General features: G+C 37.6%; 1 protein-coding gene across 3 annotated transcripts in view; it reads left to right on the top strand.

Annotated features, from left to right (window-relative positions):
• The first annotated feature begins 459 nt into the window (after positions 1-459).
• trmt44 (tRNA methyltransferase 44 homolog) overlaps positions 460-23514 on the top strand; it is a 134516-nt gene continuing 111461 nt past the window's right edge. For 2 of the 3 annotated variants that reach the window (XM_026215515.1, XM_026215514.1), the window contains exons 1-3: positions 460-887; positions 975-1089; positions 18356-18575. In XM_026215515.1, the coding sequence (XP_026071300.1) occupies positions 551-887; positions 975-1089; positions 18356-18575 (672 nt within the window). In that variant the 5' untranslated portion in view covers positions 460-550. Of the gene's footprint in view, positions 888-974; positions 1090-18300; positions 18576-23514 lie in introns of those variants that run through there. The other variant, XM_026215516.1, reaches the window with a different exon arrangement.

The following is a 23514-nucleotide window of genomic DNA, read 5'->3' as shown; positions in this document are numbered from 1 at the left end:
ACATGTGCTTATAGAATGTGAAGCTTATGAAAGAGAGCGGTCCCAGCTAAACGCTTTAAGAAATCTAGAAATCAATGAGCTGACACTTCAGGTTCTCCTAGGAGAATGTACCAAATCATCAAGAATTTATCATGAGTTATTTATATTTTTAAAGAAAACAGGATTATTTAATAGGATGTAAAACTTCCTGCTGTGTAAACTCTTATATATAACCTTAAATTATATATATATATATATATATATATATATATATATATATATATATATATATATATATATATATATATATATTTATTTATTTATTTATTTATTTATTTTTTTTTTTTTTTTGAAAGAGTAGATCAAACTTAAACTTCCTTGCAATATGCGCTTCATACTCCATTTCAGTAGGTGGCGGGAATGCACCTTTTAAGTTGGTCTGCCAACCGCCATAAAATCCTAGAAGAAGAAGAAGAAGCTGTGGTTGTGTTAGTATCTTGTAGTTTTCGGTACCCTAATAATCTTCTACTGTTATTTTTTTTTAGATATATATTTTGCTGAGGTCGAAAGCATGTCGCAGCTTTCTGAAATAAACATGACAGACATGCGCAGCGATAGTATGTGGTCCGCTGCCGACGTTTGGATAAAGAAGCCACATGTAGTAAATAAGAGACTGTGTGGCGTAACAGAGACGGAGTACATGGATGTGGACACTGCGGAATTGATTCAGTTTTTATTTTCTCTTCTGGGGCCTAATATTAAGATTGCTGATATTTCTATGTTTCTTCACGCTGATGTTGTGGATAAGGAGCATGAAACTGCAGGACGCTGGTGTGTTGGAGTCAGAACTATTATTCCCAAAGTGAACAAGACAGGAGAGTGTCTATACAAAGAGGTTATCATAAAAGGTAAGAAACGGCACGACCATTTTGATATGTTGTCATTTTGTTGTCATCTCGTTGGCTTTAGATTTCTTTTCTCTTTTTTTTCCAAAGATAATGTTAGGCATGCAGTGACATTTATACCATTTGAAGAGACTGGCGTGGAACAGGTTACTGTCAAGAGCAGTAACATATATCAAATACAGCTGCAGTTAAAGCCAGAGGAATGGTAAGCGTCTAACGTTACTTGGATGGAAGTTAAAAAACAGAATACTTTGAATATCATCACTCTTATGGCTGAATGATATCGCCAAAGTTTATATCATAATATTACTTAATTTCGGGCGATACGATATAATTCCGATATCGATATGAACAACATAAATAAAAATAAAAAAAAAACTGTCAAGAACGCAATCCAACGTATATTTGGACCTATAAACGTCTGAAAAAATAATTTGCCAAGTATATAAAAACACCACCTATAAAACTATATAATGTAAATTAAATGAATACAGATAAATTAATGTTCACCTTTTATTTGTATTTAGCCTTCATACAAACAAGAAATGTGAAATAAATGCTCAGACCTTATATTAATATCTTTAACTTTATAACATAGGCTCTCATAGACTGAAACAAACAAACTGCTACAGCCAGGATAAATAATATAAAGAAAGTTCTCAGAGTTGCTCAGAGAGAACAATAAAAGAACAGAAAACGTATGTTGCTGGGGAAGAAACATTGTGTGTTGATGACTCCCTGTGACAGACTCTTTTATTTTATTTTTTATTATTACTTTTTTTTCTATTGTTTTACATGTTCTTGTTAAGGAACACAAGCATGTCAACATGATCGGGGCAAAGTCTGCTCCTTAGTCTGTTAACAATGGGCTAGTTGCATATCTCTGCCATCTTGGATTTCCGGTCTTGCGAGTGTGTGCGTAGATATTTCCGGTTGTGCTGAACATCAGTGCTGAGAACCGGAGAAATCCAAATATCACCTTCTACATGTTTACAGGATTTATAATATCACTTCAGTAAGATATACACTGCTATTATTACTATACTCTAAATGTTAACTGAGCCAGTGGATTTGAAACTTGTGTATGTTTGGGTCTGGTGAATGAATTTAATACACGTATTCCCTACTGTTCACGAAATGAAAGTTGAACTCATGGTGTGTATACAAGGCTACGTAATGTATTTTTATCTTACCAATTATGTAAATGTACAAATTACTTATTTCTCCAAAATGTTTGTATTACATTGTTTTTTTCTTTTTTAATGAAATTTACCTCGTGAGACGTGGACTGCGATTTATCTTCATAAGTATCCATTTCTCAATTGTGCACATACATCAGTTTGTTTCATTATTATTTTCACAACATATTTTATTATTTTACACAATTAACTAATACATGACTAATTTTAATATATGTTTTATCTGATAATGAATGCAAAATAATAACAATATAACTGTGCTGCTCAGATAATGATTTATGTCAGTCAGATAATGATTTATGCTGCAGATCTTTCACAAAACAAATAAACATTCATAAAAACAGACATGAATGCAAACAGCGATCTTTTAATTAGTGCAAACCTACCATAATTATTACGTTTAATTGTACAGTTACAGTTATAAATTATCAAATAAAGTTAATAAAACATGCTTTATCAGAAATCTCTGTGCTCGTTTGACAAGTCAGAAACCTTGATCTTACGTAACAGTCAGAACAAAATCAGCTCTTCGTAAATGTAAAGTATTGCATATTTGAGTGTTTTGTGTTTGAAATAAGAAATCCCTGTGGAATGATTAACCTGACGCTGACGCAGATCCGCATAATCAACCGAAGAATAAAGCAATCTCCGCTTTGTATCTTGACGAATTTCCACACAGAAGTACGCAAAAATGTAGGGAGGATGTTTCCCCATGTCTTTGATATACCACTATCCGCTGTTAAATTAAAAAAATAATTTATTATATACATCTAGCCAAGTTTTTTATGTAAGTTTCCCTTATTTCAAATATCCCTTATTGCCATTTCAAAAACAAATGAAATGGCATCATTGTATAATACTGAAAAAGTATAATTTGCTCAGTTATGATAGTTTTATTAAGTTCTCATTTATTAAATAGATTTTTAAATGTGTGAATAATCTTGCACCAGCTGTACTTTGTCAATATGTTACAAAAACAAACACTAATGGAATCACCACTAGGGGATCAGCAAATGGCAATTGCAGGGTGGCACAGCACAAAACCGCTTTCGGTCAGTCATCATTTTCTGTAAAAGGGATACATTTTTGAATGTCCTACCAACAGAAATAAAAACACTAACCAATCTGAAACTGTTTAATGAAAAGGTGAAACACTGGCTGAAACAAAACCAAATCTGTGATCATTGATTATGTCACTGTGCAGACACACTTATAAATGGACATATACATACAGATATAGAGAGAGATAACACATACACACACATACATACAGATATATGTTGTTATGTTTTTGTTGTTGCTGGTGTTTGTTTTTGTTCTCTTAATAATGGTGATTTATGTAGCCTAACCAGGGACAGGGGTTGCAAATTAGCTTCAGCTAGAAACCCTATATGCAACACATCGGTTCAAGTTATTGCAACCTGTTACAATGTGTCTCTTTTGCATTGTCCCTGACATATAAACAAATAAATAAGTTATAGTAAATGCGAGTGTCGCAAGACCGGAAGTATGCATACTCGCATCGCTGAAGCTCTCCGGCGCCATCTTGTGCACTGAGCCCATAAGACCAACTGCAGAGAAAACGCGGTCTGACGGCACAGACATTCCCAGGACACACAAATAACGGTATGCTAATCCAGTGGTTCCCAAAGGGACCCCGGTGCAGGATGATATAAAATTTAAAAAAAAAAAGGCCCTATATACACTTACGTGTGAAAGGGTTAATTCAATAATTGTTAAATGGTGTTTGCAGAAAAGTCTGATACAAATAAAAAAAATAATATATTTTAATTCAATTTGTAATTTTGTCCCAGACATTACGAGATTACGTCAGCTTCAAGTTACGTACGTAAAGGTGTTTATTTTGCACGTAGAACAATAAAATATAACTTTGTGTGCTTTGAGAATGGGCATAAAATTGATTTGCAGTACATTTCATGCGATGGGAGGAGTTGGTGAGGTTGGGTGGGGGAGGTGTGGGGTCGCGGGACAGCAGGGCATTTATCATGGGGGTCGCGGTCTAAAAAGTTTGAGAACCTCTGTGCTAAACCATTGGTTCCCAAAGATGATTTCTATAAAAAAAAGTTTAGGCCCTATATATTTTTGTTGCAATTAATTCAGCCCTTTCGCACGTACGATCACACCGGTGTGATCAGTCTAAACTGGTCCCTGGAGTGTATGATCACACCGTCCAGTGCGTGATGTGAAATTCAAATGTGCTCTCGTGCGTTGGCTGAGGCAGAGACCGGCGCGCTCAGAGCTGTCATCACAACTTTTCAGTGTTTTCAACCACATGATGTTTATTTTATGTTTCAGGCATAAGTACTAAAAAAAAAACAATACATTTTAGAGTTTGTAAAATACACGCTGATGTCAAAGGAAGAGACAATAATCCTTTCCATTATAATTAGACGCGTTTTATTCATATCAGATACACATTGTCTAAGTAAGTTTACTCTATTATTCTCCCAGTTCACCAGCCACTTACATTTATGTATTTCGGGAGAAGTGGACAAATTCACGTGTTGTACATCCAACAGATCCGATTTTCTGAACTGCGGCTGAGGCACAAACTAATAAAGGTGTTTAAAAAACAAAACACTTCCCCTTGCATATACTTGACAATTGGAATACTAGATATTCCATGCCATATCTAACACATTTGTGAATATTTTGAATAAAAAAGGAAAAATTACATAAAACCAGATCATCATTCATTCAGCTCTGTTGATGCTGCAGTATGACAAGTGACAAGCGGTGATGCGTCACCATGGAAACCATAAAGTGACACATCTAAATAACGGATTAGCATGAGCGTGTGTGTGTGTGTGTGAGCCACTCGGACCTACTGGACTGGTTCCTGATGGCAGAATAATGAATGAGTTCAACCCAACATAGCTGCACAGTTACTTTCCGAGAGAGAACAGGTGGATATCGAGCAGTTCATGCAGAATTGTAACACTGATTTTGCACGTAGAACAATAAAATATAACTTTGTGTGCTTTGAGACTGGGCATAAAATCGATTTCCTGTACATTTCACGCGACGGGAGGGGTTGTTGACCTGGGGTTGGTGGGGGAGGTGCGGAGTCGCAGGGCAACAGCGCATTTCGTCTCCTTTGAATTATAAGGTTCTATCTGACATTTTTGTCAAAATTGAGTTATTCCCATATTATTATTCTATGACAACTTATTTACATTATGTGATTTACATTATTTTTTTATGTTGTATACATTATGGGATTTTTATTTAAAAAAACAATAAGGTTCTATCTACACAGTCAAATGGAATGCAAAATCTTTGAAGCTCAATATCTCAAAACTACTCGGAATGCAGATAGAACCTTATAATTCCAAGGGCACATATTAGTTGGGTCGCGGGCTAAAAAGTTTGGGAACCCCTGTGCTAAGCGACTAAGTTTTGTGAAGCACTTCATGTTTTTGTTCCACCATTGAATGGGATCCTCATCTTGTGGAATACATGGCTCCAGCTAGAACTCATCTCAGCTGGACTCTCTGTAATCATCGCCGAAGAACTGGCTCAGCCTTTTCCGACTGTTGGGCATTGATTTCATTGGTGGTGGTGGCTGCATCAGTGCCACTTGCATCAAGAAAAATGCTCTGATAATGTTCAAACAGTTTTTTTTCTTACTACTAGTGTTGTCAAAAGACCCGGTACTTTGGTACCAAGTAGGTACTAAAAAAATGTAAATGTGACTGTACCAGGTTTCTTTAAGTAGCGGTGGTACTGAGGACCCGGTCAACCCGGTTCTTGACACATACAGTGCTATGTTTTATGCGAAAGCAGAAAACACGGATGGAATCTCAAAATCCAGTCTTAATAATGAAACTTACATTTTAATATGGACAGTCACGGAATTTGTCAAAGTTAGCATAAATTAATCAAATCAAATCTCCGTATGGACCAGTATCTGTAAATGTTAAGCTGCAAAAGTTGGTTGAAATATGAATCCTGCATGTTCTTCGTGTCTCTGAGTGAATAATGAATGAATGGTTTGTTTACTACATAGACTGAAGCGCGTGTCGCTTGCAGTAATTTCAGCATCTGCCTTCTCAATGAGGACAGAAATACATAAACATCACCAGAACTGTTCACTTCACAAGCATTTTACAGTTTCATTTGAGTAAAACCACTGTCAAAATAAAAGTAGCCCGTCAAAATAAGTTCATTTTTAAATAAAGTAATTGTGCTATAAATATTACTATTATTTAGTAGAATGTATGTGATACTGCTACCACTGTTGAAAAAATTAATAAAACTTTATTTTTTAAAGAAATAAATCACACTATTTCTTCCATGTTTAAATTTTAATAGCAAATCCCCTTTATTTATCAAAAAATTTAAATGTTTACATTTCATTAATTAAAAGACAAATTAAATTTGGGTGAAAATTGTTTACTGTTTTTCATAATTATATTACTTGTAGAAAAGCTTTAAACATAATTGTAAACAAGCATAAAGAATCTTATTGGTTTTATTTTTAGTGATAATTTTTTTTTTTTTTTATTAGAATATTTTTGTGTTTTGCTTTGGTACCGAAATTGGTACCAAGAACCGTGGATTTTCACTGGTATCGGTACCGAATACTGAAATTTTGGTACCGTGACAACACTACTTACTACTACTTTCACGTTTTCATCGAGGAACCTGAGATGTTTGTGCCGAGGGTCTAGGGCAGACGCGAGTAGAGGAGTTTTAGCTCTGGTTTATTATACCGGAAATTTCTGCGCAGAGTTTCATAATATGTCTTGCAGGCCACTATAAACAATTAAAGGGATGTGTTAAAAACACACCAAATGTAACTATTCAGAAATAAACATAATAGAGGGGGAAAGAAATTGTAAAAATTACTTGCCAACAATGTTGTTTTTCTATCTAGACCTTCATCAGTCAATTGCGGCCTGCAGTCAGGGTTCAAACAAAAAATGTGGTGACAATCTCATTATATGAGTTCAAACTGTGGAAACAAAATTAACAAAATTGCTTTTGTTTATTTGCTTTTGCACAAATGAATGCATGCTAGCCTGTATTTTTCAGCCTTATCCTTGTTCTGGGTCATAGCGTCTACAGTTTGTTTCAGTTATGTAGTCAATGGACTGCCTCCTACAAAATGCAAGAAAAAATTACTGTGAACAAACTTGTCGAAACGTTTGTGATTTCATTTGGGTAGTTAATTATTAATGCAATTTTGGGATTATGCAGACACCTCTTCCTTTTGAACCTCTCTGTCGAGCAGCTGTTAAGAGTCCCTATGACTGGGACTTCCGGTTTTGCCATGTAGTGGAGAGTTTTGCCGCGTAGTGTAAGAGTTCCAACTTAAAATTCACAATTATTTTTCATAACACTATATTGGGGGCTGGTTTGTTTTCTTTACGCTACTTTTGTTCTTGGTTACTTGTTCCTAATGAGTAAAGGTACACGAGCTGGCGGTAAAACCAACCCTCATAGCAAAGTGCCTCATCCTGGGAAAGAAAGCGGCAAGATGTTGGACAATGCTACAGACCCGCTAACAACTGACACGCTGGTGAGCAAACTTTGCAAACTGAGAAGAAACATGACTGGCGAACTCACTGCACTGCTGAATTCGTCGCTTGAGTCTATTCACTCGTCCATTGCCTCTATTGGGTCTACCTTGGTGACTCAGGTGACTACCATCACTGATGTGGGAACTAGTTTATCCGATCACAGTGACAGGATTACTCATCTCGAGCAGGAGGTCTCTACACTTCAGTCGAAGTTGGTGTTGGCAACAGAGGAGAATGTTGCCTTAAGATCTAACGTGGAAGATCTCGTCTCACGGTCCAAATGGCAGAATATTCGGGTGGTTGGTCTTCCAGAGGATATCGAGGGAAAGGATGTCAGGCAGTTTATGACAGATTTATTCAGAGAGTTTGTCGGTGATGCCCTTCCCACCCCTCCAGAGCTTGACAGAGCCCATTGGAGCCTGAGACCCAAACCCTGACAAGGTCAAAATTCCCGTCCGATTATAGTTTTATAGTAGATAGTAGATTTCACCGTTACACTGAGAAGGAGGCCATGCTCAAATGGGCGAAATCTTCCAAAGAAATTACATTTAAAGGTCACAGAATCAAATTCTACGAGGACTTCCGTGCTTTGGTGGCTAATAGGAGAGCTTCGTTCAATAATGTCAAGGGCCTGTTGTACAAACGCAGTGTTCGTTTTGGCATGCTTTACCCAGCCAGACTTCGCGTGTCATACATAAAAAAAAATAATGACAATAATAAAATGTTGTATGTGTATGTATATCTGTATGTATGTGTGTGTGTATATCTGTATGTATGTGTGTACGTGTATATATATGTATATATATATGTACATACATACAGTGGGGCTCGAAAGTTTGGGCACCCCTTGCAGAATCTGTGAAAATATAAGTAATTTTCAAAAAATAAGAGAGATCATACTAAATGAATGTTATTTTTTTTAGTACTGTCCTCAGTAAGATATTGTACATAAAAGATATTAACATTTAGTCCACAAGACAAAAAAAATGCTGAAATTATTAAAATAACCCCACCCAAAAGTTTGGGAACGCTTGGTTCTTAATACTGTGTTCTGTTACCTGCTGATCCACGGCTGTCTTTCTGTTTTGTGATGGTTGTGCAAGAGTCCCTTGTTTGTTCTGAACAGTTAAACTGAGCAGTGTTCTTCAGAAAAATCTTTAAGGTCCTGCAGATTCTTCAGTTTTCCAGCATCTTTGCATATTTGAACCCTTTCCAGCAGTGTCTTTATGATTTTGAGATGCATCTTATCACACTGAGGACATTTGAGGGACTCAAACACAACTATTTAAAAAGATTCAAACATTCACTGATGCTCCAGAAGGAAACAAGATGCATTAAGAGCTGGGGAGTGAAAACTTTCAGAATTTGAAGATCAAGGTAAATTGTACTTAATTTGTGTACCGGGAAACATACAAGTATCTTCTGTTGCTTACGAAGGGCAGAACTAAATGGAAAAAATTATATTTCAACAAAATAAGACAAATTTGGCCATCTTCATCGTGTTCAAAAGTTTTCACCCCCAGCTCATAATGCATCTTGTTTCCTTCTGGAGCATCAGTGAATGTTTGAATCTTTTTTAATAGTTGTGTTTGAGTCCCTCAAATGTCCTCAGTGTGATAACATGTATCTCAAAATCATGAAGTCACTGCTCGAATGGGTTCAAATATGCAAAGATGCTGGAAAACTGAAGAATCTGCAGGACCTTAAAGATTTTTCTGAAGAACGCTGCTCAGTTACACTGTTCAGAACAAACAAGGGACTCATGCACAACCATCACAAAACAGAAAGACAGTCGAGGATCATCAGGTAACAGCACACAGTACTAGGAACCAAGGGTAAAGTTCCCAAACTTTTGAGTGGGGTTATTTTAATAATTTCAGCATTTTTTTTTTTTGTGGACTAAATGTTAATATCTTTTATGTACAATATCTTACTCAGGACAGTACTAAATAAAAAATAACATGCATTTAGTATGATCTCTCTTATTTTTTGAAAATTACTTGCATTGTCACAGATTCTGCAAAGGGTGCCCAAACTTTCGAGCCCCACTGTATGTATGTATGTATGTGTATATATATATATATATATTAGGGGTGTAACGATACGCGTATTCGTATTGAACCGTTTGGTACGCGGTACGCATTATGTACCGAACGGTTCGTTGGACTAATTATATTTGAAAAAAAAAAAGAAAGTGAAATATAATATGCGTTCAACAAGGTAGCCCAATAACCCAAACGACGTAACAGGCAACGAAAAAAGAAGAAGAAAAAAACACCAACTTATATGTTTATGTTAGGCTACTCAGTCAGGCGCTCGCTCACTCAGTACGCTCTGAGTGAGCGAGCAGTTCATGCACGGTACGCAGTGGCCAATGCGTTTAACAGACCAGAAATAGAAGATCCTCCAATAACCAACATGTCTGGTGTTTTGGTGCACTTTGGATTCCCAGTAAGCTATAATGATGATGGCAAGAGAGTGGTGGATAAAAAAACAACGGTACGTTGCATCTACATGACAATAGGGTACACCAGTGAAAAAAAAAAAAAAAACACCAGCGGGAATACTTGAAACATGTCAACTCTTTTACGCCGACATCACCTTAGTGTGTTAGTATCTGGGAAAAGACGAAAAAAAGGAGAGACATACACGCGACAAACTATCCCCGCAGCATTTAGACAGACATTTCCAACTGACTCAAACGGGGCAAAAGACATCACCGCCGTGATTGGTAGGCTACATTTACATTATAGCCGCGGATATGAGACCTTACTATTTACCATTCATTCTATCATCACCATTATAGCTTACTGGGAATCCAAAGTGCACCCAAACACCAGACCTGTTGGTTATTGGAGGATCTTCTATTTCTGGTCTGTTAAATGCATTAGACATTTTGCAACGAGCCTTCAGCACGTGCTGAGTGAGCGAGCGCCTTAGGGGCCATTCACATATCGCGCCTAAAAACGTGTGGAAAACGCTAGGCGCGTCTTTCTCCTCCTTTCCAAAGCACTAGAGCAGTTGCGCCCCTGAGGCGTCTACCTTTGCTAAGCAACCATGACGTGCTCTCTCCATGAAGACGCAGAAATTTCAGCAAAGGATAAATGGATTTGCAGCTCTAAAAAACGCTTGCAGTAGGCTAGCTCTGCTACTAAATTTATTTCAAAATTGCAATCCATATACAACTATGATCAGCTGTTCCTTCATCTTGGCTGAACTTTCAACGTTGTTACGAGAAAGGATGAAGCTGATTGGTTAGTTCTTGTCACATGACCCGTGGTGCGCTTGCGGCATTCTGAAAAGTTGAGATGTTTTGAAATTTTTGCTGTATCCAAAACGTACCGAATCGTGAATTTTGTGAACCGTTACACCCCTAATAAATATATATATATAATTTTAATATTAGTCTGAGTCAACTCCACTACTTAATCAGTTGCAATAACTTTTTACTCTGGCAACTCGCCATGTCTAAGTGGACGAGTATCAGTAGGGTCTTTCTTTTGTTGTTTTTGAATATATTTGTGTTTTTGTTCTCTATGTTCTGGGGTTGTGTTTGATGGAGGATTATTTTGTCTTATTTGGCTTTTAATTTTGTTTTTCACACGTTAACCGTCTTGATGCTAAAATAAAAAATAATTTTTCCCCCAATTAAGTTCATTATGTTCTCCTTTGCAGTTCTATGAATAAGACCCCTGTTGGCTCAAAGGGGGGAGGGGTTGTGCACAATATTAGATTAATTATATGGAATGTACGTGGGTTAGACGGCCAAATTAAACGTTCCAGAGTTTTTTTAACATCTAAAAACACTGTCCTCTGATATTATATTTCTCCAGGAAACGCATTTGCGCACAGGTGATCACATCAGATTGTGTAAACAATGGATTGGTCAAGCGTATCACTCTAGTTTTAATAGCAAATCCAGAGGTACTTCAATTTTGATACATATAAGAGTTATGTTCCTAGCAAAGCAAGTAATCTCAGATCCTGAAGGACGCTTTGTAATTGTCAGTGGTGTTCTTTTCCATACCCCTGTTGTTTTAGTAAATGTATATGCCCCTATTTGGGACAACCCTGCTTTTATGCGCTCGCTTTTCTCAAAAATCCAAATCTTGATACCCATCACCTTATTTTTGGAGGGGACCTTAATTGTGTTATCGATAATAATCTGGATAAATCTGTCTAAATCTACATCTTCCACTATGTCCAGGTCTTTAATTTCACTTACAATCCAAATAGGCTGTGTAGACCCCTGGGGCTTTTTACATCCTTCTGATAAAGTATTTTCGTTTTTCTGTAGTGTGCACCAGGTTTACTCCTGGATCGATTACTTCTTTCTTGACAAAGCCCTGCTTTCTTCAGTTATTTCTTCAGATTACTCAGCCATTGTTATTTCCGATCATGCCCCACATATTTCTTTTTTACCTGCTTTTAAGAGCCGACCTCAGTGGAAATTCGTTGGAGGACTTCTTGCCAGAACTAATTTCTGTGAATTTTTATCCAAAAATATTGACTTTTTTCATTGAGACTAACAAAACTGAATCAGTCTCTGCTTCTCTTTTATGGGAGACATTTAAAGTGTTTATTCATGGCAGAATAATTTCTTTTATTGCTCACTTAGCTAAGGTTAGAAAATCTTGTCAGCAAGAGCTTATCCGTTCAATCCTAGAGGTGGATAGCCAGTATTCCAGCGATCCCAAATCTTAGTTGAAACGTTTGAAGTTGCAAACTGAATTTGATTTGCTTTCAACAAATAAAGCAGAATATTTACTTAAAAGAAGTAAAGCCACGTATTATGAATATGGGGACAGAGCAGGCCGTCTTCTTGCTTCCCAGCTTAAACATCAGTTCGCATCCCGCTTTATTACACAGATTTATGATAACCATTCTAATAAGCTTGTTATTGATCCTCAAAAAATTAACTGTCTTTTCCTCCTTTTATTCCAGTCTCTATACTTCTCAACCTCCTTCTGACTCCTTTATGGAGTCTTTTTTACATTATTTAAATATACCTACTATTAATACATTAATACAGGAGACATTGGATGAAGCTCTTTAGATGGAATCAACACTTACATTGATCTTATGCAGTGTAACATGGCTCCAGGGCCTGATGGCTTCCTGATGGCTTCCCCTTAGATTTTTATAAGAAATTTTCAGTGCAGTTAGCCCCCTTATTGTTTGATATATATATATATATATATATATACAAGGAGTCATTTGAGTACGAGCATTGAATCAAGCATCTATCTCCCTTCTATTAAAAAATAAAAAATAAAGACCGAACTTTATGCAATAGCTATAGACCTATCAGTTTATTGAATGCAGACGTAAAAATTCTAGCAAATGTGCTGGTAGGGTGACCACCCGTCCCGCATAGTGCGTGCGCGCACAGTGTTTGAAGCCCAATTCATTCGTCCCACAAATTGAGACTGTCATGCATAATCAATGCTTGCTCAAAAAAAGTTGGTCGCTCTATATCTTCGAGTCCCAGGCAGCCAAACGAACATTACTTGACAGTTCAGCACGCTGTTGCTACACCCACCCCTCAGTTGAACTGCTGACTAGGTTGTTGTCAACTTTTTCTTTGTTGTCATGACAGCGCACGAACGTGCATACCAGACACACTGGGAAGGATCTTTTAGATGCACGCTTTTCAATTCAAAAAATGGAGAAAGTGAGGCACCGCCATCATCAATTAAAAAAGAGAAGGTGTGTCCTGTTTCAAACTGATTTGTTTTTTTTCATGTTCCTGCCTTTGCTAACATGTAAGTTCTCCATCCTTTCTCCCCCTTCTCGTTCCGTCTGGAGTTGTGAGTTTAGACTTTTTTTTTTTTTACTGTTCCTGTGGTGTTGAGCAGAGCAACTACAATTCATTTTAATCCTATAATTTATTTAAAGTGAATAAATTGTAATGAAAAATAAATAAAATAGCTAAAGTAAATTGTAAGTGGAAGTGCATCTGTCAAATCTGTCATGAGCATACATCAGCAATTACACACGTTTAGGGGAATAGGGCATTATTAATGTACCATGTAAGGTGGTATGTGCTAGAAATGGGTAAACCACTATCAGTGAGTCTGCCCATGGGGTGGGGGCACTGCCGCGCAAGGCAGTGTCCCACATTGTCCCTTAGAATCATACCCCTTGTCCCCCCTTGGGCTTATTAGCAAGTGGTCACCCTAGGTGCTGGCAAAGCGCATAGATCCATGTCTTCCTGATATTATATCTAAGGATCAGTCGGAGTTTATTAGGGGACGTCAGATGTCACCTAATATCCGGCGTTTGCTAAACATTCTTTTTAGTCCATCTCTTTCTACTAACTCTGAAATGATCATTTCCCTTGATGCTGAAAAAGCATTTGATCATGTCGAATGGAATTATTTGTTCACTGCATTAAAAAAAATTTGGCTTCAGGAATAATATTATTTCATGGATTCGCCTCTTATACACTGCTCCCTCTGCAAGTGTTAAAACTGCTGATAGTTCATCATTCTTTCCCCTCTTCCGCGGGACACGGCAGGGTTGCCCTCTCTCTCCTCTGCTCTTTGCCTTAGCTATGAGCCTCTTTCTATCGCCTTAAAAACATCTCCCGTCTATATGTGGGATTCATAGGGGTAGCCTGCCTCTTTCTCTAGTAGGAAGAGTGGAGACCATTAAAATGAATGTTTTGCCACGACTTTTATTTCTTTTTTAGTATCTCCCTTTTTTTCTACCCAAATCTTTTTTTAAATGCTTAGATGAAATTCTATCTTCATTCATTTGGGCAGGTAAGAATCCTAAGGTTAATAGATCTATCCGTCAACTAAACAAATGTGACAAAGGTCTAGCCCTGCCTAATTTTAATTTTTATTGCTGGTCCGTTAATATTTCTAAGATTGTCTTATGGTGTTATGCGTCGGAGGTCAACTGGTGCACTCTAGAAGCTGCTACTTGCCTTTCTTCTTCCTTCCCTGCACTGGTTTTTGCTCCTTTGTCTCTGCGTCCCTCTAGTTATACTAAAAATCCCATTGTGTTATCGACATCAAAAATTTGGAAACAATTTCGACAACATTTTCATTTAGAGTCACTATCCATCTCAAGTCCTATTTGCAATCATCATTTGTTTTTGCACCCAGGTATTGTTCACACCTTTAAAAGATGGCGCGATAAGGGCACATTTTGTTTTTCAGATTTATTTATTGATAATTCTTTCGCAACATTTACCAATCTTACTTCCAAATTTAACTTGCACCCTACAGGTTTATTCAGGTATTTTCAACTCCGTAATTTTGTCAAAACCACCCTCCCCAGTTTCCCTCTATTAACCTGAAAAATCTCTGCTTGAGAAATTGTCAACTTCTACAGGTGGTAGTCGTATATACTCTATTCATGCTATGTTAGTCTAGTACATATTATCTACTGCTTGAAGATAACTTGGGAGAATGAATTGCAAATCCAGTTATCGCAAGAGCTATGGTCTGAGGCTCTTGCTAGAGTTAACTCTACCACTGTATCTGCTCGGCTAAGTCTCATTCAGCTAAAAGTCTTGCATCGAATACATTTGACCAAAGCTAGACTTCATAAATTGTTTCAACAAACAAAAGACTCCTGTACCAGATGCTCCTTCTCTCCCGCTGATCACACTCATACGTTCTTTAGCTGCCCAAAATTGGCCTCATCTTGGGCATCTTTTTTTGACTTCATGTCTAGGGCTCTGCATGTTTCTTTATCTCCATGTCCCATAGTTGCCATCTTCTGTGTTTCTCACTTGTCTTCTATCACAAGGCAGAAAGCAGAGGTTATTGCCTTTGCCTCTCTGATAGCTAGAAGGTGCATCTTGTTGCATTGGAAGTGTCCAGCCCCTCCCTCAAATACCTCTTGGCTAAAGGATCTGATGTCATTCCTTTCACTTAAAAAAAATAGAAATATTCTACTCGGGGCTCAATGGATAAATTTTATAAAATTTGGGACACTATTCTAAATCTTTATGAAGCTATGTCCTCTCTAGATTCTGACTAATTTTATAAATCATGGATATGTAAACATTGAAACGATTTTTGATCCAGTATATGTGTGCACTGTTTTGGATGCATATCTGTATGTATGTATGTATGTATTTTATATATTTATTTATATATTTATTTATTTATTTTTACTATGTGCATCTTTAGTATAATTGTATACAAAGACTGTTGATAGTTTCTAATCCTCCTGGGGGGGTTCTTAGGGTGGGGAGTGGGCGGTGGCTACGTTGAAATGTGTAAAAAGGGGAAAGTGCAGACAATGTTTTCTCTTTTATGAATTTTTTTTTTCCCAAGTTTTTTTTATTTATTATACAGACAAAATAAAAAACAGAGTCGCTATGAGTTAGCCTTTCCTCCAAAGACTGAAATCATTCGTTGAAAGATCTAAACTCCTGGGAGAAATTGGCAGAGAACTTACTTAACTCATGTGAAAGCCCACTTATAGCTGCCAGCAGGACCCTGCTATCATTGTGGGACTTGCTGGTTTCAACCGAGCGCTGACCTCCTGTTCTCTCTCATGAGGCCAATAAGGAAGTGACTAAAACTGCAATTCATCCACTCGCCCCTTGAGGCTGGCTGCAAAAGGGAGTCAGTCCTGTAGATGTTAAAATGCCCAACTTTACAGCAGAAAAAAAACATGTTTACAGCCCGGTACAAAAAAAAGATTTCGGTCTAAATGGCTAATTTTGTCCTTCATGACAACTGTGTGGGGGGTGAATTATTATTATTATTATTTTTTTTATAACTCATCCGTTTAAATTATATTTAGACTTAAAGTTCTGCATAATTAAAGGCATGGTCACTTGAGTGACCGGTGGATTGCCGCTGCTCACACTGCCATTGTGCTAGGTTGGGCATGGCTTCAGCAAGTAGCTCCAACCTTTTTGCCCATTTTGGTTGTCCGGAAGACTCACGCGGTGACGCGCTGCAAAGATGGCGACGGCCCGCTCTGTACACTTTAGGGTTCAAAAACATACTTCAGGAGTCTACGGTTGACATCACGGACATTACATCAATGTTTTTATACAGTCTATGGTTTCAACCCTGTGGAGTCTCCGGGGTACTGAAAGTGAGGCAACTTCCAGCCATTGTATGGAGCCATGAATGAAAAGAGTAAGAACATTTTGGAATAGTTATTTTTTTTTTATATACATGTTCTCTTTTCTGACACTGTAAAGCTGCTTTGGCACAATCAATATTGTTTAAAGCACTATAAAAATAAAGTTGACTTGACTTGAAATTTACTGTGTTCAGTTCTTCATACGTCGCTAACTCCGTTTGGATTAGATTTTTGACGATTTGGCTTGATCTTGGATTAATTGGTTCTCATCCCAGATGTCCTAGCAACAGGTCCGTAACATTAAACCTGCTGAGTATCCTACTGATCTAGGGACAATAATAAAAAAATTATAATAATTTATAGATGATAATTTTGTGTAGTCTTTAATACTATAGACACTGAAATATATATATGTCAAAATAATTACTTCATAATTGTATTAGTCTTACACACATGCTATAAAGATAATGTAGAGTTGTGCATTAATTTGAGTGATGACCGCTATTATGGGAGTTGCTTGATGGAGCACAGGAGATGCAGATAACATGATCTTGACCCTTATGATCTTGAGAGCATTAATGCTGTCACGTAACAAATCTGTTGAAATGTAAAATTAAATGAACTGCTAATTACTACATTGAAATGAAAATGTAAAGCCTTTACAAATAACATATATGTAGTTATGTTTGCTAGGCTGTTTCCTTCTAAAAGTCCAGATATTTGTCAAGTTTTTCATCAGGTGTCTTTTTTTTAATTATATGATGTCATTACGTTGCTGTCTAGCCGTCGGCCAGTCGCTGCATTGCTGATCATGATTTCGAGTATCGATACATAACCCCATTTAAACCAACCCATGAATGCACAATTATCTCTGAAAACTTAATAAAGCCATACTAATCATCAACAGCAGGAATGTTCGAAGAACTGAATGAATCAGATCCTGATTAGCATGATATTATCTTGAATGTGACATTTCATCATGGATTTAATAACCCACGTACGAAAAACGGGCCCCTGGCTAGCCAGTTAAATCGGCTTCATTGTATAGGCCCTGGTTTCTGTCTATTCTTTAGTACCTTACATAATAAATAATTGCATCATTTTTACCCTAAATAAAATGACTATATCCACTGTTTCCAGTGGGAGCTAAATGGTATGTACTATAGGACATTATTCAGCATTAACTAAATGATTTTCACCTCCCACAACATCTCATGTGTTTAGACTCCATTTGATGAATGTAGGCAAACATACAGTGTACCTTGCAATTCCACCTAAGCGTCATGCCTCCCACAACATGTCTCTCTGTTTACACTGTGATTGATTCACATTAGCAAGCAGACAGTCTAGTTATATTTATCTATTTTTGCAGTGACCGGTTGAGTGGCAACTGCCTCTAGTGGTAACTGGTCTAGTGGCAGGTCTCCATGGCAGCTCCCCCACCATGCAAAGATTTTAAGTTTACTAAAATATATATATTTTTTAATTAAATAGTTTTGCTACATTTGCTCAGTGTGAAAGCATTCTCTTGATTGTGTATGACAATGTGAATAATTAAAATGCTTAATTATAATTTATAATGGAATTGTGTTTATACTTTTATTGTAGATTGTTCTGGAATGTGGAAATGTCAGTGACTTATTTTGCCGGGTCACATTTACAGGATGTTTTCTCTTCACGCTCTGACACCTGAGCACTGGTGGAGTGATGGAGTAGCTTACCCTAAACTCTCCTGGCTCTATACTAAACTCTTGCCTAAACTATCACGCTGGGCTCTGGAGAGCAAGACCAGTGAGTTTAAAAGTACCCTTTCGCTCATACCTGTGGAGAAATATGGTATCCTCTACCACCAGCTGAAAGAAAAATACAAAGCATTAGTAAAGGTGAGGACATTTATTTATTTATTTATTTATTTTTTGGTTCGTTTAATCTCGACTGTGCCTTAGGGAAAGCCAAGACTTTTCCCGGTAGGCAGGTCAAATTTATTTTTGCATGGAGCTCCCAGTCTGTCTTCATTAGTTTTCTGTCTTGACTAATAAATTATTACAAAGAACTTTTGAACAAAGTTAGTAAAGGGTATATCAAAATCAATCATCTGGAAGACTCATCAGTCATCTTTTGACCTCTCTGCATGATTCTTACCTGTGATGTGTATAATTTTGTAAGAAGATTGTTGAAATACTTCCTAATATCAAAACTGTAACCGTAAATAAGCCACTTGTTTGAAATGTGAATTGAACTCTATGTGGTGCTATCAAAAAAACAAGAGGGTCTGGCTACTAATACACTTGCGCTTCCACTAGCAACGTCACTTGCAGTCTTTTTTTACTTTTTGTTTGAATCTCTTAACGTTTTACAGTAGCAGATGATGAAGTCAAGAAAAAAAGAAACTAAATTACAGTGTCACTTGCACTCTCCGCCACCTGCGATGTCACTTGCAGTGGACACAAATCGTGCGTGTTGCTAATGAAGACAAGAAGCTTTTGTGGTGATTAAACAATTAAAATGAAATTAGTACAATAACTTACAGGGCTCTGCAAGAAAAAGATGAGATCTGCAAGTCTGTGGCCAGAACATCAGAATATACACATCTGCAAAATCTCTTCTAGGGGTGCTCCAATTGATCGGCTACCAATCAAAACCTCTCTTAAAAAGTCTGATCTCATAAAAACGATGTTAAGCTGATGCCGTAGGAGGTTTGGCTCGCATGCAGCGGCAGTGTTGCAGTCTCTGTCCAGCACTGGTGAAATAATTATAATGCTTTAGGTGAGGTACAATTCATATTTCTTCATTAAATAACTGATAATGTTATTTTTAACAAGTTTCTGTGAGACATCATTTCACAAACGGCATGAGCGAATCTACGCTCGTTCTCAAAAAGCAAATGGCTTCAAATAAGTGAGATGCGAGCTGCAGTTGACACGGGAATTAAATGGATCGGCAGATACTGCTTTCTGATCCTGATCGGAACACCCGCAATTACTTGCTAAGCGTTTTCCTCCTGTCGATAAACAAACAGTTGACATGGCTTAATTTATTAAGATACTATTAAAATGTAAAATTATATATACATAGTTTATTGATAATGAATTTGTTGTATTTTCCTCCAATACCTCAAAACAAGTGAGCTCTGGGTTCTGGGCTCGTCTGCTTGCTTGTTGAGTTGATTCTTTTAAAATTACCGAATGCATTTGTAGTGATATTCGCTTTCGCCAACCTAAGGAGGCGAAATAGTGTAGTAATGGGTACTCGCGAAGCTATGAGATTTGGATCACGTGTCACTTAAAGGGTTAGTTCACCCAATAATCAAAATTATGTCATTAATAACGCACTCCGTTAATCTTCGGAACACAGTTTAAGATATTTTAGATTTAGTCCGAGAGATCTCAGTCCCTCCATTGAAACTGTGTGCACAGTATACTGTCCATGTCCAGAAAGGTAAGAAAAACATCATCAAAGTAGGCCATGTGACCTCAGAGGGTCAGTTAGAATATTTTGAAGCATCGAAAATACATTTTGGTCCACAAATAGCAAAAACTACAACTTTATCCAGCATTGTCTTCTCTTCCGGGTCTGTTGTGAGATTTCAAAACACTGCAGTTTAGTGATATCCGGTTTGCGAACGAATCATTTGATGTAACCGAAATCTTCTTGAACCAGTTCACCAAATCTAACTGAATAGTTTAAAACTGTTTGCGTCTCCAATAAGCATTAATCCACAAATGACTTAAGCTGTTAACTTTTATTTTTAATGTGGCCGACACTCCCTCTGAGTTCAAACAAACTAATATCCCGGAGTAATTCATTTACTTAAACAGTACACTGACTGAACTGCTGTGAAGAGAGAACTGAAGATGAACGCCGAGCCAGATAACGAACAAAAGATTGAGTCGTTCTCGAGTCAAGAACAGCTTCTGTCAGACGTGTCCGATTCGAGAACCGAGGAGCTGATGATACTGCGCCTGTGTTGTTTGATTTCAGCGTGAAGCAGAATGACGCACAGAGCATCTGAACGAAACAGTTTTTTTTTTTTTTTTTTTTTTTTTTTTTTGATTGATTCTGAACTGATTCTGTGCTAATGTTATGAGCCCAGGTAAACCGAATCCTTGAATCATGGGCAATCATCGCAAAAGATGTCATTACGTCGAGTGCAAAAGAACCGGTAAACCGTTTTCTTCAACCGGTTTCTGGTGATCCGAAGACCGATGCAACCGGTTCTTGAATCGAGAACGAGTCCATCTTTCGTTCGTTATCTGGCTTGGCTCGGTGTTCATCTTCAGTTCTCTCTTCACAGCAGTTCAATCAGTGTACTGTTTGAGTACATGAATTACTCCGGGATATTGGTTTATATCCGGGAGGAATTGTCAGCCACGTTAAAAAAAGTTAACTGCTTTAGTCATTTGTGGATTAATGCTTATTGGAGATGCAAACCGTTTCAAACGATTCAGTTCGATTTGGTGAACTGGTTCAAGAAGATCCGGTTATACAGTGATAGGTTCGTGAACCGGATATCACTAAACTGCAGTGTTTTGAAATCTCACAACAGATATGTTATTGCCTCTTGCCCTTTACAGGCCTGAAGTTCAGAATGTTGGTGATCTGTAGCAGTCCTTTCCTTGACAGGACTCAGACTCACAACGGAAGTTGATCTGTTGCAGGAATACCTTCAGAAGCCGGAGACACAGAACATTTGTTGATGTGTTAGTGACTCCTGGATGTGTCAGAGACTCCGAACTTGTTCTGTTGGTGTCTCTCCATGATGGGACTCTGACTCAGAACCAGTGTAGCTGTTATTGCCTCTTCTCTCTCAGGACTCAGACTCAGTCCAAGGAGTGTCTTTTGGCAAGGTACATTTATCTCTTTTCGATGAGGAGGAGATTGCAATCTGGTGCGTCTCCCATTTCCAGGCTGTGATTGCCAGTTTCCATCAGAGTGGGGGGACACAGTACGGCTCACCCTTCTTTCCTCTTGTAGAATTTATTTGTATAATCCAAACACACATTCAGAAAAGTGTCATTAAAGGTTTGCTACATTTTGATTGAACCTTGGTAGACTAACATAAGTAAACTGTCCAATGCCAATGCCAGGCCTGTAAAGGGCAAGAGGCAATAACATATCTGTTGTGAGATTTCAAAACACAAAGAATTGTCTTTGTCATCTTAGTCCGTTAGTATGCCACATTAAGTGTTTTGCTGTATGTGAGGACAAGTGAAAATGTGTATTGTGTTCATAGCCATTTGCTTGCCATTTAGTACATTAAATAATAACTATATATCAAATTTGATGTTTTAATTTTAATTGAACTTTTAATTGAACTTAATGTTTCGTGTTTTTTTGAAGCTCTGTGTTTACAGTGTGCAATATAACGTATTCATGTTTTGCGTTTAAAAAAACACAGTATTTTTCACACAATTCACTTATCTGTATATTGTGTGTTCACAGTCATAAAAACGGCCTGATGTCTTCCTTGTAGGGCTGCACGATGTGTCGTTTAAGCATCGATATCGCGATGTACGAATCCACGATAGTCACGTCGCAGGATGTGCGATGTAGGCTGTCATAGTTGATCCATTATTCATGCTCCCCGGCCCTTGATGAATGTGATTCGCGGATTAATTGCACAGCTAAACCATCATAGAGTGAAAGTTTATCATTGACAGGACTGAAAACCACATGCAAGGTTAACAGGGCAGAGCGAGAGGGAGCGAGAGAGAGTGAGAGGGAGCGAGAGGGAGCGCGAGAGAGACAGCGAGAGAGAGAGAAAGAGAGAGAGAGAGAGACAGACAGAGCAGAGACGGAGAGAGAGAGAGAGAGAGAGAGAGAGAGAGAGAGAGACAGACAGACAGACAGACAGAGAGAGACAGACAGACAGCGAGAGAGAGAGAGAGCGCGTGCGCGTGAGACAGACACAGAGAGAGAGAGAGAGAGAGAGAGACAGAGACAGAGAGAAAGAGCGTGTGCGAGAGAGACAGAGGCCGGTGGCACACTGGCTGCGTGGCGTGAGCGTCGTTGTCTGAAGCGTCCCAGAAGCGTGGTGGCTGCCTCGCATTTTCTGTGTCTTTACACACCAGAACCGTGCCTGACGCGGTGCTGGGCTGGAGCGCTGCTGCTAGAGAGAGAGTGCGTGTGAGAGAGACCGAGAGAGAGTACATTAGAAGTACCATCAATGTTTATAGAAATGTATATGGATTTATTTTGCATGTAATTATTTTTTCTTTTTTTTCTCTTATGAATATATATGTATTTTAGTTTTGTTTCTATTCTGATATGTACAATGCTTTGGCAATATGTACCTTTTGTATGTCATGCCAATTAGGGATGCACCGAAATGAAAATTCTTGGCCGAAACCGAAAACCGAAAAAGAGAAAACCAAGGCCGAAAACCGAAACCGAAACACCGAAAGAAATTATGCCAATTATTAGTACCATTGCATTTATTGCTATGTCCGTGTACTAACTTTACTAAAATTAAGACATTGCAATTGCATAAATTAATATTAAAGTTTCAAAGATAATTACAATTACACAACTTATTTAAAAAAACAAACATAAAAATGCAATGCAAATACATAATTACAAATGATGCAAATATTAAGCACATTGCAACAATACACAGTATAAAATAAAATTCAAACTAAAAATGTATCCCACTCATGTGTATATTTAATAATAATGTACAGGCCTACTGGCCTGCAGAAAGGTTTTAAAATGAACAGTTCTCTCATAAAAACAAAGTGCATTTAGGTGAAGTGCATTTGAAATTTTTCTATGTAGGACTAGAAAGTGCATCACTTCTCCAGTAGGCAAGACTGTTATCACTTC

This window comes from Carassius auratus, chromosome 32 (genome assembly GCF_003368295.1).
Source record: "Carassius auratus strain Wakin chromosome 32, ASM336829v1, whole genome shotgun sequence".
Lineage (NCBI taxonomy): Eukaryota > Metazoa > Chordata > Actinopteri > Cypriniformes > Cyprinidae > Carassius > Carassius auratus.
Note: the sequence above shows the minus strand (reverse complement) of the source record. Positions and strands in the feature narration are given on the sequence as shown.